The sequence below is a fragment of the Vicugna pacos genome, chromosome 2, assembly GCF_048564905.1.
Source record: "Vicugna pacos chromosome 2, VicPac4, whole genome shotgun sequence".
Lineage (NCBI taxonomy): Eukaryota > Metazoa > Chordata > Mammalia > Artiodactyla > Camelidae > Vicugna > Vicugna pacos.
This window is the reverse complement of record NC_132988.1, coordinates 42,398,935-42,413,016: the sequence shown is the minus strand read 5'-3', so window position 1 is coordinate 42,413,016 and position 14,082 is coordinate 42,398,935. Positions and strand designations below refer to the sequence as shown.

At 31.9% G+C, this 14,082-nt stretch overlaps 1 protein-coding gene across 1 annotated transcript in view; it reads left to right on the top strand.

The window, feature by feature from the left end:
- Positions 1-13,056, top strand: part of AP1AR (adaptor related protein complex 1 associated regulatory protein) — a 31,392-nt gene extending 18,336 nt beyond the window's left edge. The window contains exons 4-10 of the mRNA XM_006212032.3: positions 2,474-2,499; positions 4,790-4,886; positions 6,062-6,160; positions 7,922-7,980; positions 8,589-8,662; positions 9,613-9,741; positions 11,176-13,056. Coding sequence (XP_006212094.1) covers positions 2,474-2,499; positions 4,790-4,886; positions 6,062-6,160; positions 7,922-7,980; positions 8,589-8,662; positions 9,613-9,741; positions 11,176-11,441 — 750 coding nt within the window. The 3' untranslated portion in view covers positions 11,442-13,056. The remainder of the gene's footprint in view (positions 1-2,473; positions 2,500-4,789; positions 4,887-6,061; positions 6,161-7,921; positions 7,981-8,588; positions 8,663-9,612; positions 9,742-11,175) is intronic.
- Positions 13,057-14,082: the final 1,026 nt, after the last annotated feature.

Here is a 14,082-nt window from a genome sequence, read left to right as displayed (position 1 = left end):
ACTAATTTATATTAACAAATAATTCAGATTTTTCTACTATATAACATATAAAACTAATATACTATATACAGTTTCATATATCAATTATATATTATATCATATATATATATTAAAAAACAGGTTTTTAAAGCATTCTACAGAACCTGAAGAACTTTTTAAAAGACATTTCTAACCTCTTGCCATTAAGTAGGTAAAATTCCTCAACAATCCAGAGTAAACCCATTCTTTAACTATAATTTTCATAGATTTCTGAGGGTGAAATTTATCCATGTTTGTTCTATGATCGCTTTCTGACTTTAGCGATTATCTTTTTTATCATTTATTCTTTTTGTTGATTTTTACATTTCACTTCATCTAAAAATCTGTTTTAAGATGCATCCCAAATACAGAAATGTTAAAATGGAAAAAAAAGTGTGTTTTAGAATTAGTGACATATGGTGTGTATTTTTTATGCACTGGCATAGTTATAAGAGTTTTAGTTTCTGTGTTAATTTCCAGCTTCACTGAACTGTTAGATGCGTTTGTGCAAATTACTTAAACTTCTTTGGGCCTACTTTCCACATCTCTAAAGTGAATTTGATTAGAAGAATATTACAAGCTTTTTTTTCCCCCATCATTTTTGTTTTTTAAGGAAAAAAGAAAATGTACCAAACCAAATTTAAATTGTTTAGCCAAGCGCCCAGAGTGTGTACAGAATGCTAGTCTCAGAGTGTAAATTATCATATTAAAGGTTCTGAGAAGAACTGTTAAAGAAAATTATTTAAACTTGTTCAATTTAGCATTTCCCAAATTAATTTGGGTATAAATCTGTTTTTAAATAGTAATGAGTATTTATTATCTGGTAGAACACATTTGGGAAACTGTCTTAGCCTTTTGTTTTCCCAGTGAATTTCTCCCAAATATTTTAATGTTTATTTAGTTTATTCCCCTTTCAAAGGTTACTTTAATTCTATTTTTTAAAACAAAGTCTTAACATATTTTTAAAGTTTCTGGCTAGTACTAAATGTCAGAGTTCTGTCAACCTTCAGCCTTCATCCCTGCATCATACTGCTTTTAAAAGAATTTGTGGTTCAGTGTGTTTTCCTAAGGTACATTTTGTTTGATTAACTTCTTTGTTTTTGTTTTTGCTAACCAGTCTTTCCTCTTCATGTCATAGTGTTTGGTTTAATCGAAAGTCATATCCTGTTTCGTAGTGCTTTTTCCTAAGTTAATTTGGATCATTTGGTGGAATTTTATTTCTGCTGTTGTTTAGTCATATATTTTAACTGTGAGATGTGAATAGCTTAAATGTGTACATAAATTCAAATCACTTGAAAGTATTTAGGTTTTGTTTTGAAGGAAAAAAACTATAGATAAAATGCTGTAATCCTGTGAAAGAGGACAAAAACAGTTGATTCTCATTATTTGTGGTAGTTACATTTTGTAAAGTTGCTGAATGCTGAATTAGTGAATACTGGAACGTTACTCCTAGGGGGGAAATACAGGTTAGATTCCTACAGGCTTCTGGTCACAACATTTTCGTCAGCTGATCAAATACATAACCTTGTTTTATGTTTCTCTTTGATACCTTATTTTAATGTATATTATTGATTCATTAAGTTTTTTTTTAATTTTATTTTGTTAGGGGTAGGGGGATAATTAGTTTTATTTGTACTGGAGATTGAACTCAGGACTTTGTGCATGCTAAGCATGCACTCTACCACTAAGCTGTACCCCCCCCCCGAGTCATTAACCTTGAATTCACTACCAACAGCACTAAAAATTCATGCCTGAATGAAGTTTATGTAAGACACGTATTTCCTCTATAAGGTATGTCACACCTTGTAATGAGGAACAATATATAGCACTTCAGTACTACACATGAGGGTCATTTTAAACAGCAAAATCAACAACAAAAATAGCACAAAAATGCAAAAAACTGACACTGAATAGACTACAGAGAGGGCACAGTATGAGTGCTGAAACAAGGCAGAGCATCACCTTCCACCTCAAGTGGGCATGTTCACATTAGGCAACTCAGATTTTTGCTGCTCTGTGCAAGTTAATGAATGACCACAGAAGTGCAGGGAGTATTGGTTTTGATATTGAAAATAAATTTTAGCTCATAGGTGAATTTGCATATACAGAATCTGTGAATAATGAATATCAGTTGTAAATGTTGAGAGCATAGAGAGTATGTTGTCTAGTCATCTTGCCCCAGAAGTTCATTTGGTATAGAGTAAATATTTATTATAAAAAATTAGGAAATGTCCAGGAATTGGTTGTTATATAATTAAGGTAGATATTAAACTGAATTTTGCCTTTGAGAAGAGGTAAAATGTTAAAGCTTTTTGTTTAAAACACTTTTAATAATGAAATTTCTTATGATAAAACAGATAAGCAGAAAATATCTTAAGTAAAAATTTTATTGGCTTGCCTTAAATAGAATTCAGTTAGTGAAATTTGTTTAATTGTTTAATTAATTTTTGTACAGGGGGAAAGCCCAGGAAGCAGTCATAGGTAAGGCTTTTTAAAAATTTTTTTTAAAACGACTTCTATGTGAACTATAAGAAGCTTTCTAAGAATCCGGGCTCTGACATTTGCCTGCTTTGAGGCATTAAACAGTTTATATTTTAGGACCTTGGTTTTCTCTTTCCATAAGATTGAGACAAGTGTTAACATATCTCAAAAGATTGTTTTGAACATTGAAGAATTTAATATACATATGTGCCTAACTAAGTGCTTTCCTATTGAACTTATGCATATTTTATTTTTTAAAAACTGTATCTAATATTGATAAATACATTTCTTTGAATTTTTTAAAACTTTATCCCCCTTTTCTTTCCTTATGACATTCTAAAACTTGTTTACTAATCATGTTTTTTTTTTAATCTTATGTAAGTAATACCTCAAAAAACTAAAAGCACAAAAAATAAAAACAAAACCCTAGGCAGAAGTTAGGGCTGGAGGAACAAAAGTAGGTGACGTTACCTTATACATGGCTGGTTAAAACCATGATAATTTTCAAGACCTGAGGTTGGGGAAGAGGAGAAAGTGGTGTGGTTGGAGCTTGGAGAGAGAGCTGTGATCTGAGAATTGAATAGGCAGACCCTAGAAGAGGAGTCAGAAGATAACCAAGAAGCAGTGGGTGTATAAAGAAGAATCAGTAAAGCATGGAAAGCCAAGGATAGAAGACAGACTGACAGACTGGTAGAATGTGGGGAAAGGTCAACATTGGCACATGAAACTGGAGTAATAAAATAAGAACTTAAAACTATCTATTGTATTTGGCAACATAGAAGCCATTGATTACGCTTGCTTAAGTTATCAGACTGATGAAAGCAGAGGCAGACTGTCAGGAGTTAATGAGAGAATAGGAAGTAAGGACACAGAACGTAAAGGAAACACAGTAGTTAAGAGCAAGGACCTAGACTACTTGGGTTCAAATTCTAGCTTTGCCTCATACTATATGACTTACTAGGACTTAATCTTAACCTGTCTTTGTCTCATTTCCCTCATATATATGATCCTTATATCTATCTTACAGGGTTTTTGTGAGAATTAAAATTAGTAATATGTGTAAAGCACATAGATGAGAACTTGACACATAGTAAGTGCTAGATGTGCTACCAATAAACTTTTGATTTCAGAAATTTTGGCTGAAATGGGAAGGAGAAGGAGCAGTAGTTAGAAATAGATACAGGTCAAGTTAAAGTTTTTCTTTCCTTCTTTCCTTCTTCCTTTCTTCAATGAAGAGAGGTGAAAACAGACAAAAAGGATAGACTAAAGATGAAAGAGAGGCCCTAATTGATGGAGCAGTGTCCCACAGAATTCCCTGGGGTGGGATGGGTGGGGTGAGGTGACACCAGTGATGAATAAGTCAAGTACAAGTATGGCAGTGGTGACCTTGAACAAGTTAAAAATGCTACCTCTTTAGAGGAAAGAGGATAGACTTAGATAAGAGGAGAACTGGCAAGAAGATGAGGAATTTGATGGTTAGAGACATGTCTCAAAGTGGGGTGATATTGACTTCTAAGAGAAAGGAGTTTGAATGATAATTTAAGGAGTGTATATGTGAAGGTTTTGAAGTAGTTAGCATAAGATATAAGAGGGAGTTGGCCATGTGTAAGTAAAGATTTATTGCTAGGGGCTGAGGGCCAAAAGATGTTGGATTTTCTTTAGCATCTCTGAGCAGAAAGGGTTAGTCATGATCCAAGGTCAGAGAGCGAGTAATCTGGGTGAATAAGGCATAATGATAGGCATGCAAGAAGGTGAGTATGCAGGTAAGAGAGTACTTCAAATTTGCCATGGAGTCCCCACTGGTTATAAGTGAAGTGAGGCCAGATAGACTACTGGGAGAAAATGGAAGGATCAAGGGCCTGGGGTGACCAGAGGGGTTGAGCAGAATAAACAGGAGGGGAGTGAGTATGAGAGCCGAGAGTCCCAGAATGATACAGGGGCTGAGGTCAGCGTAGCGTACAAAAGTTTCTATTTTATGATGAACATTTTGGAATATGGTCAGATGGCTGAAACAGAGCCAAAGTAAAGGTAAATGGAGGTAAATGTTCTGCTAAAAAGTACTCTGATGGTATATCATCTTACTCAGCTCATGTACCAAATTGTAATTAGCATTAGAATGTATGCTTTTTTACTCTAAAAATTGAAATCATAGCATCAAATTGCTCTAATACATTTTTGACAGTAAAATTTCAGAATTTCATTGATTTTATGAGTGCTTTATTAGACGTGGGCTCATCAGTGCTTTTTTTTTTTTCTTTTCTTCCCTTTTCTCCCTCATTTTCCTCTGTAGGCCTCTTACCAAGGAAGAAATTGTTGACCTAAGAGAGAAGCATTATGATTCTATTGTTGAAAAACAGAAAGATCTTGATATGAAGATCCAAAAAGAGGTAAATAGTCTTATGTTGCTTAAGTATATGTTATCTTAAAATCTCTATATTTATAGAGGAAAGGTGTCATTAAATAATATATTGCATATGAATAGTCATTGGACCTATATTTAGATATACAGAGATGAAAATGACTTAAAAGTGAAAAAAATTATTTCGGCCTATAATAATTTGTTTTAGTTTGGTTTAATTTATCAGAAATCATATGCTGCCAATAAGTGAAGAGAATACATTCTTCTCTAAGTAATTTCTGAGTTCACAAGTAAGGCCTCTGGCAAGATACATGCACCTTTGTGTTTAAAACTAACTAAAAAATTACTCTGTTTCACAATAAGTGGTCTTCTTTTTAATCTCTTTGTTTGTCTTATATTTATCTATTCTTAGTAAGTGAACCAAGTACCTCTAATGATCTTGAATGTTATATTTACTTTAACGTATTTACGGAAATGGCCTGTAATTATAGTTTTGCCATTTTCTAAACTAAATGGAGTTAATTGTATCCCATTGTACATTTAAAAATAGTCTGTTTAGTACCAGCTGGTGATGTCAACGGCATTAACTTAAGCTGCACAATAGATGCTAATGTTAGGCTAAAGAAAAAAATTGTGTTGAAATTTGATTTTTAAGTTTGATCTGACATGCAATAGATTATTACTAAAGCAGTTTGTATGTTGTTATGACTGGCAAGAACTTAAATTTGGAAGTAATTTAATAACTTTATAGTAATAGAATTCAGGACACATGTGCATCAGTGTTAAATGAACTTTGTGAAAGCTTGCTTCACTCTGTTAGACAGTGATGTGATTAAAGACCCTGAACTTACGAGGGCCCAAACCATTAAACTAATCAGGGTGATAGGCATTGGAACAATTGTTGAGAATGAAGATCACTATATGTTCTAAAGCTAGAAACAGTTTGTATTTATGCAAATTAGATGCGCTACTTTATAATTCACCTTCTAAAGAATTCTGCAATGTTTGATATCATTTGAGTTCTTTTGTAAAAAGAGAAATTGAAACGAGAAATCACAAAAATTTCAATTCTGTCTTGCTTTGTAGAGCTCAATGATTTTTTTAATGATTTATTTTTTATTTTATAAATAGAAATATTTTATTTTTAGAGCAGTTAGACAGGTTCTGATTTTTGTTAATCCTTATTATTTTGTTCATGTACAGTTAGCCTTACAAGAGGAGAAGTTAAGACTAGAAGAAGAAGCTTTATACGCTGCACAGCGTGAAGCAGCCAGGGCAGCAAAGCAGCGAAAGCTCTTGGAGGTGAGGGGAAAAGACCCCAACACATATTAGGGCTGCTTTTCTCCTGATTTTCTCTGACAAATCTTAGTTGGGACCTTTTTTCCCCTAGAGTCAAGGGCTTCTTATTTAACAACAAATGTATTTATTTATATATTCCTAGGAATTTTGAAGACATGTTAGTTGGTCTTTAACAGCTAGAAATAACATCAAATTATATGCTTGATACTGAATGCTATTTAGCTTTCAATTAGCAGAAGCTAGTTCTTGTTTATCCCAAAGATGAAAATTACTTCTCCAGAATTCAGTACCCTTTTGGAAAAATAAATACATTCTTAGATGAAACATTGCAAAACTAACCTTTAAATATAATTTCTACAGCTTTTTAAAATTTATTTTTGTGAATTTTTTTTAAACAATTTTTTGAACTGCTAGTCTTACACTTCCTAGAATCGGGTAAACTGGGTGATTTTTGCCCCATAGGAATACTGTATATTTCTCATCTTTATATGTGTATCTTTGGGAGATTAGGAGTTTGAGTCTTGAGAAATCTTGACATATTATCAGAGAAAACAGCAGATTTATCATGTCTTACCATGCCATATTTGAATATGGCATTATCATAATGCCAGACAGCTATTAATAACAGACATTTACGGAGCCCTAGCTAAGTGTCAGAATCTGATCTGATTAGTTTACATATTTCACTGTGTTTAATCCTCACAGCAATCTGAGGAGGGAGATAGTGGTTTTAATCCCCATTTTACAGATTATGAAACCAAGAGACAAAGATGTTAAGTAACTTGCTTAAGATCTTACAGCTAAGAAATGACAGAGCCAGAGTTCAAGTACTGCTTTGCCAGTTTTCTACTTAGTATCCTCCTCCATCTTTTGCCTGTGTGTACTCCACTGCAGTGTTAACTGAAGTAGTACAAGGATTATGTCACATAATAATTATTGTAACTTAGAGAAACTGAAAAATCAAATATCGTGTTTCTGTGTGATTTCTATGGAACCTGTGTTCTCTCTCTCTCTCTTTGGCATTTTAGCAGATTAATTAGATTATATGAGGGAGTATCTTTTTTAATTTTTATTTTTAGTAAGTTCTAAGTAGTGGGAAACTTTAAAAATTAACTCACCTTCTACTAAGAAATAAAAGTATTTTCCTTTAATTATAATTTAGACAACTCTTTTTACTATAATAAATTTTCTTACTGCTTACCTTTTAAAGACTAAAAGCATTCCATATGCAGAATCTGAGTTTTTTCTTCCCTGAATAAATATTGATATAGGAACATACAGCAGTCTATACAGCATGCACTGACACACAAAGACACACAGAGACAAACAAATTCATTTGATTTTCACAATAGCCTTATGAATTTGCTAGGGCAGTATTATGGCCATCTGTAATTTACAGATGAAGAAACAGAAAATAAAGGACATGCTAAGGACATACAGCTAGTAACTGTCAGAGTCACAGCTCAGGTCTTTTAGATCTTTTGTTTTATTGCTACTAATTTCAAAGTTATTTTTTAATAACACTATGAATATTTTGACCACTTAAGGATTATACACTGGCAAGTTGAGAGAAATTCTACCCATAAATAAGAGGATATAGAAATAAACAGTGATAAATTTAAGGAAAAAGACTTCAATAGAGTAACTTTTTAAGGTTTTTTTTTTCAAAAACTAGAAAAAGAATACTTTTTGCCATTGCATGAATGGTTTTAAAAAATAAAATTTTTCAACAGAGTGATTTTGTATTATATTATGTTTCCAAAGCAAGAAAGGCAGAGAGTTGTACAGCGATACCATTCTTCAAACAGTGGAGAATATCAAAGGTAAATAACAAAACATACTTTTTCCCTTTGTAGTAGAAAATGTTATTTCCAAATGTTACTACTTATCAAAGATACTGTCTTGTAAGAATACTAAGAATATTTGCTCTCTTTATATTGGAAAATGATCATTTATTTAAGTTGACTTTATTGCATTCTTAAGAGTGATCACATCTTTCATATAGAATATGACGCAATAGCACACTGAATGCCTTTGGATAAATTGTTTCTGCCTTAGTTGTTTGTGTTTTCTTTGGCCCCTGTCTTTTCTTACAATAAAGTTTATGTGTGATCATTTTTTAGAAGACATGTTTCAGTGCCACATTTCCAGTCATGATTCCTACTCATGCAAAGAACCTTGTTCATGCTTCTTCATTGTAAATTATAAAGTTAGACTTATGGCTAAGCTTTGGATTTCGACTTATTATTTTCAGTTTATTGCTAGCATTAAGGAAATTAAGACCTCTTTTGGTTAGATTATTCTAATTGTAAGGTAATTATGAATTTGTGTGGGATAGACCTTCAAACCACAGTGGTATCATTAACTTAAGCATGCAGTTATATTGTATCTACTATGAATATATTAAAAAGTTATTTCACTTTTATTACAGCTCAGGACCAGAAGATGACTTTGAATCTTGTTTGAGAAATATAAAGTCACAATATGAAGTTTTTCGCAGTAGTAGTAAGTCTTTTAAAATATCTGTATACGTTTTAAGATTATCTTATGCCACATTACACAGATAATTGGAGATCTTGGCTTTTTTGAGAAGAACTTCCTACCCTTCAATTTGTGTTGCCCAGACAGGTCACTTAACTAGTCCTTAATTACACAATTTTATCTTTCCTTTTTTAAAAGGAGTTTGGGGTAAAGAAAAATTTCAGGCTATTTCTGTAGATATGTATCGGGAATCAAGCACTCCTTTTTCCATTTCTACTCTGATCTCACCTCTCCATCTCCCAGAAAAGGGGAGTAGGTACAAAAAAAGTATACTTATTTTACTTATTACAAATTGGTTTATAAGATTAAAATGGTTTTCTCCAAGTTTCAGAAGTCAAAACTACTATGCTCCCCAGAAATGGAAGCATGGTAGTGGTTCCTTTTGAAAATATAGACTGATTTTCATTTATCACTTTCGTTTGTTTTTGTTCCCTTTTGTAATTGACTGTTAAAAATATTACCTAGAGTTTATCATATTTGGAAAGTTTATAATTCATTTAAATTTGCATATTTACTGTGGTAGATGGGAAAAGAAGTTAAAAAAGAAGAAGAAGAAGAAGAAGAAGAAGAAGAAGAAGAAGAAGAAGAAGAAGAAGAAGAAGAAGAAGAAAAGATGGGGAGGGTATAGCTCAGTGGTAGAGAGCATGCTTAGTTAGCATGCACAAGGTCCTGGGTTCTATGCCCAGTACCTCCACTAAAAAAATAAAGAAATAAAAAGAGAGAAAGGGGGAAAACCCCTTTATACTGTTATACTGTTTCTAACAGAAACTTACTAATGCAGTGATTTCAATAATTGTTTTTTATGATGTTAAAAGGAGTAGTGTTATTTGGAAAGAGATAATTATCACAAAATAAATGGTTGTGGTAAAGGAGTGTAGATGACCACATTTAATTCTATTTGGTGTGTTTTCTAGGACTCTCATCAGATGCCACAGTTTTAACACCAAATACAGAAAGCAGTTGTGATTTAATGACCAAAACTAAATCAACTAGTGGAAATGATGACAGCACATCTTTAGATCTAGAATGGGAAGATGAAGAAGGTATTTTATATTCACAATTTTACCTGAAAACTTTTATTTAATTTGTGTTAATTTATAGAAATGTACTTTATATTTTACTTCATTTAAACTGAAATGAATGCAAGGCCTTGAAAAATCAGTGTAAAAATTTCTTAGATTTTTATTGTATTAGTGATTATCATTTGTTGGTAAGTTTTTTAGAAAGTTGCTTAATTCTTAATGTTTCTTGAGATTTAGAAAATAAGTGTTCTCATTTTAAGGTTTTTGTAATCTAGCTCATTTTACTCAGTAAAAATTACTGCCCCCTTGTGGACCACCTAAAGCCAAAATATAATTAACTTTTAGTTCATAATAAATAAGCAATTAGGTGTTGTTTTTTTTTTTGCTAATATAAAAGCCATACACAGACATGAGTTTGAATTTTAGCTAGTATGTCTTCCTAGCAGTAATACTTTAGACAGATTTCTTAATCTCTCTAAGCTGCAGTTTGTTCATCATAAAAAGGGAATTATAAACCTACTTTTAAAGAATGATTATTCACTGTTGTATACTAAGGGTCTAAAATTGCTTGGCACATAATAGGCAGTCAATAAATATTTGAACAAATGAAATCATGAATATTATAAGGATTAAGTAAAATTTATATAAAACACTCAGTGTACAGTATGGCATATAGCTATAAGTACTCCAGAGTATAGCTAAAATGTGGATTTTTTAAGGCCATTTCACTGAATAAGGCCCACATCTTTATTTTCATTTTAAGAAATAGGTAATCAAAAAAAGAGAAACCAGTTACAGAATATAGGACTTTAAGAAAAGTAGTAAGTATTAAATATTTCACAGAATTTTGCAGTGGAATAGACCTTAGATATCTTCTAGTTAAGCCATTTGTTTTATCAATAAAGAAACTGATATACAGAGGACTTTAATAATTTTACCAAAGATTACAATTAATTTAAAATCTTCTCAGCTAAAAACTGTTTCCCCAATCCTGTACTTTTGTTACTGTGAATTTGGATCCCAATCAGCAGATTTTAATTTATTTTTATTTTAGCATCTTGTTCAATTTGATATAAAGCCTTTCATGTCTTTTAATCCTTGATTCTGTCAGTCTCACTGTATGCTAATCAAAATTGTCATCTAGGTTGGAAAGGGCTTTGGCAGACACACTGATTTGGCTGTGTAAGACTAATTGCAATTAAAGTCCTCTGTCGATTCTGCTTTATTTATGCTCTTCAGAAATTTCATCTTATTAGATGATCAGTGTTGCCATCAGAACTGTCCTTTAGTGAACATTAATGTTCACTCTCAGATAACACCTGAACATTTCCCTTAAAAAGGCCTCCATAGGATGGGCTCTTTAAGTTAATTCACAAATCAAGTCTGATAGTTTGTCTTTTAGTATAGCTTTTTAAATCTTCACTGAAATTTCTAATAACTCTGCCCAAATAATAGGAATGAATCGAATGCTTCCAGTGAGAGAACGGTCCAAAACAGAGGAAGACATTCTCCAGGCAGCACTTAAGTATAGCAGCAAGAAGACTGGAAGTAATCCTACATCAGCCTCTGATGATTCCAATGGGCTGGAGTGGGAGAATGATTTCGTCAGTGCTGAAATGGATGATAATGGCAATTCTGAGTATTCTGGGTTTGTAAATCCTGTGTTAGAACTGTCTGATTCTGGCCTAAAGCAATATGATGCAGATCAACAAAAACGATAGGGTAAAATTGTGTGATCTTGTTTATCAGTTATGACCAAAAACCAGCTAGAATGTATAAATGGTTGTGCTGAGCCTTTTTGTAAGATGGGAGGTAAGAAACCATGTAAATGCTTATTAAGAAGGAATAGGAGTGATAGGCTGTATCTGAATTGCTTCAGAATTAAGTGCAATTTCATCATCTGCCTTCTGCTTTTCAAAAACAGTTCAATGTTTCTATCATGTTATTAATTAAATTTATTTTAGCTCTTTCTTTATAGCATTCCTGTTTACTATTTGTAGATTTCCACTTTTTAAAATAGTTTTATCAATTTCACTTTGAATGCTTTCTTAACCCCTATTTCAGTAGCTAACTGTGAAAATATTAAGGCATTTTGTGTTAATTCTCAGTGGACGTGAAGGGAGCATGAAGAGGGACTGCCAGATTCAGATTTAGAATAGTGTTCCCTTTACCAGCGTTATTTATTCCTGTGACTTATTTAAATTTTATTATCTAATAGTAAGCACAATTAATTTGAGTAGGTGACCCTAAAGAGAGGCTGAAGTATCAGTTTCTTTCTACCTTTGTTGCATATCCTAGTATAATGTTGATTCAGTCTGAACAATGAATATGACATGTTAAAATAAGCTTTCAGAGTTTGGACACTTAAGTTGGTAATCAGAAGTAATATTTAAGAAAATATATATACTTAGGTTTTAAACTTTTTACATGCTACTATAAATGGACTATTGACTTTAAGTTAATTGATATATTAAATTTCTAGATTTCATTTTTTTTTTAATTCTATATTTCAATGAATGGTCTTAGAAAGATTTTACAGAGCATATTCTCTGGGCATGGTTTAAGAAAGGAAAACCTAAAAAAAAGGTAATACGGGTATTTCAAAGTAAATAAAATCCTTTCTGGTATGAAAGAATCCATTGATTTTATTAAGCTTTTCTTTACCTTGTAATACAAGGTGCTTTAATGGGATGAAACTGAGTAAATCAATATATACAACTGAATTTTATTATAAACAGTTAACTTCTTTTCTCTAAAGTTTATTCAATTTAAAAGGCCTAGGATATAAGACACTCCCTAATTGCTTGTCTTGATTTTGCTGAGGATTAAATATGATTTTAGTAAGCAAACTGTTTTTTGATTTTTCCTTAGTGTTTTTCTTTCTTTTTCTTGGAACAATGACAGTGCATGTTCTCAAAAATACAGGAAGGTCCAGATATAAATAGTAACTTAAAGTTCTTGCTGTACTTTTAAAAAATCATGTGGCCCTTTCAATATTTGAACTGCTAAGGCAATGACATCTGTGGTTTTGTCTCCTTTTTTATCTCATGGAAGTAAATATGAACTTTAAATATGTAAATATATATTAGGTAATGCTATAATTTATGTCTGTCTTAACATAATTTAAGTTGTAGCTGTGTCATTGGAAATACTTTAATGATAATCTATATTCACATTGCCTGTGTTATGCTTTTTAAAGTTTGTATACATCAGATGTATATTTTTGGTTTGGCATAAGCTACTATTGTAATTTTTCTTGGTATTTTGTTCATAAAGAATTTTTTGAAGGAATGGTAACTTCTCAAAGATTGTGAATAAACACATTTTTACATTTAAGAATAATAAATTATTTGATTATTACTAGTTTTACTCCATAAAAACGCAATAATTTTGTCTCCTGACTTATAAAATAGTTATTTTATTAAATCTGAAGTCAAAAGGAAATGAGTTAGTAAAGCAAAGCAGGATGGAACTAAACTTGAAAATTTTTGTGTTTGAACTGCTAAGAAAAGGATATTAGTTTTCTTGTTTTATTTGTTTATTAAAAACACTAGAAATAGCATTTATTTATTCAGCAAATAATGGAGAGTGTACTGTATTGGGTAAGGTGTTAGGGAGAGTGAATTTTATTTGACGTAGAATAGGAAGCCACTGACCTTTAGTAAGCCAGAGTGTACAGTAATAGATTTGCATTTTTGAAAAATTCCTCTAGCTACTATGTAGAGAATAGATTGTAACAGGGCAAGAGTGGATGTATGGTACTTCCAATGGGACATGGTATAGTTTGGATTGATAACTGCTGTAGGAATGTAGAGCAGATTAACTTGAGAGGTAGAACCAACAAGATTTTTTTCCCCCAGTTTTATTGAGATAATGGACACAGACCACTGTATAAGCTTAAGGCATACAGCATAATGATTTAACTTACATATATCATGAAGTGATTGTTTCATACAATAAATTTAGTGTTCACAATAAATTTAGTGAACATCAATAGATACAAAATTAAAGAAACAGGAAAAAATTATTTTTCTTGTGATGAGAACTCTTAGGATTTACTCTCTTCACAACTTTCATATGTAACATTCAGCAGTACTATATTAATCATGTTGTACATTACATCCCTAGTACTTTTTTATCTTATAACTGAAAGTTTGTACCTTTTGACTGCCTTCCTCCAGTTCCCCCTCCCCCCACCCTCCATCTTTGGTAACCACAAATCTGATCTCTTTTTCTATTAGTCTATCTGTTTTTAAAGTATGATTGACCTACAGAACTATGTTGATTCCTGTTACAGAACATAGTGATTTGGTATTTCTCTACATTTCAAAATGTTCACCAAGATAAATCTAGGTACCATCT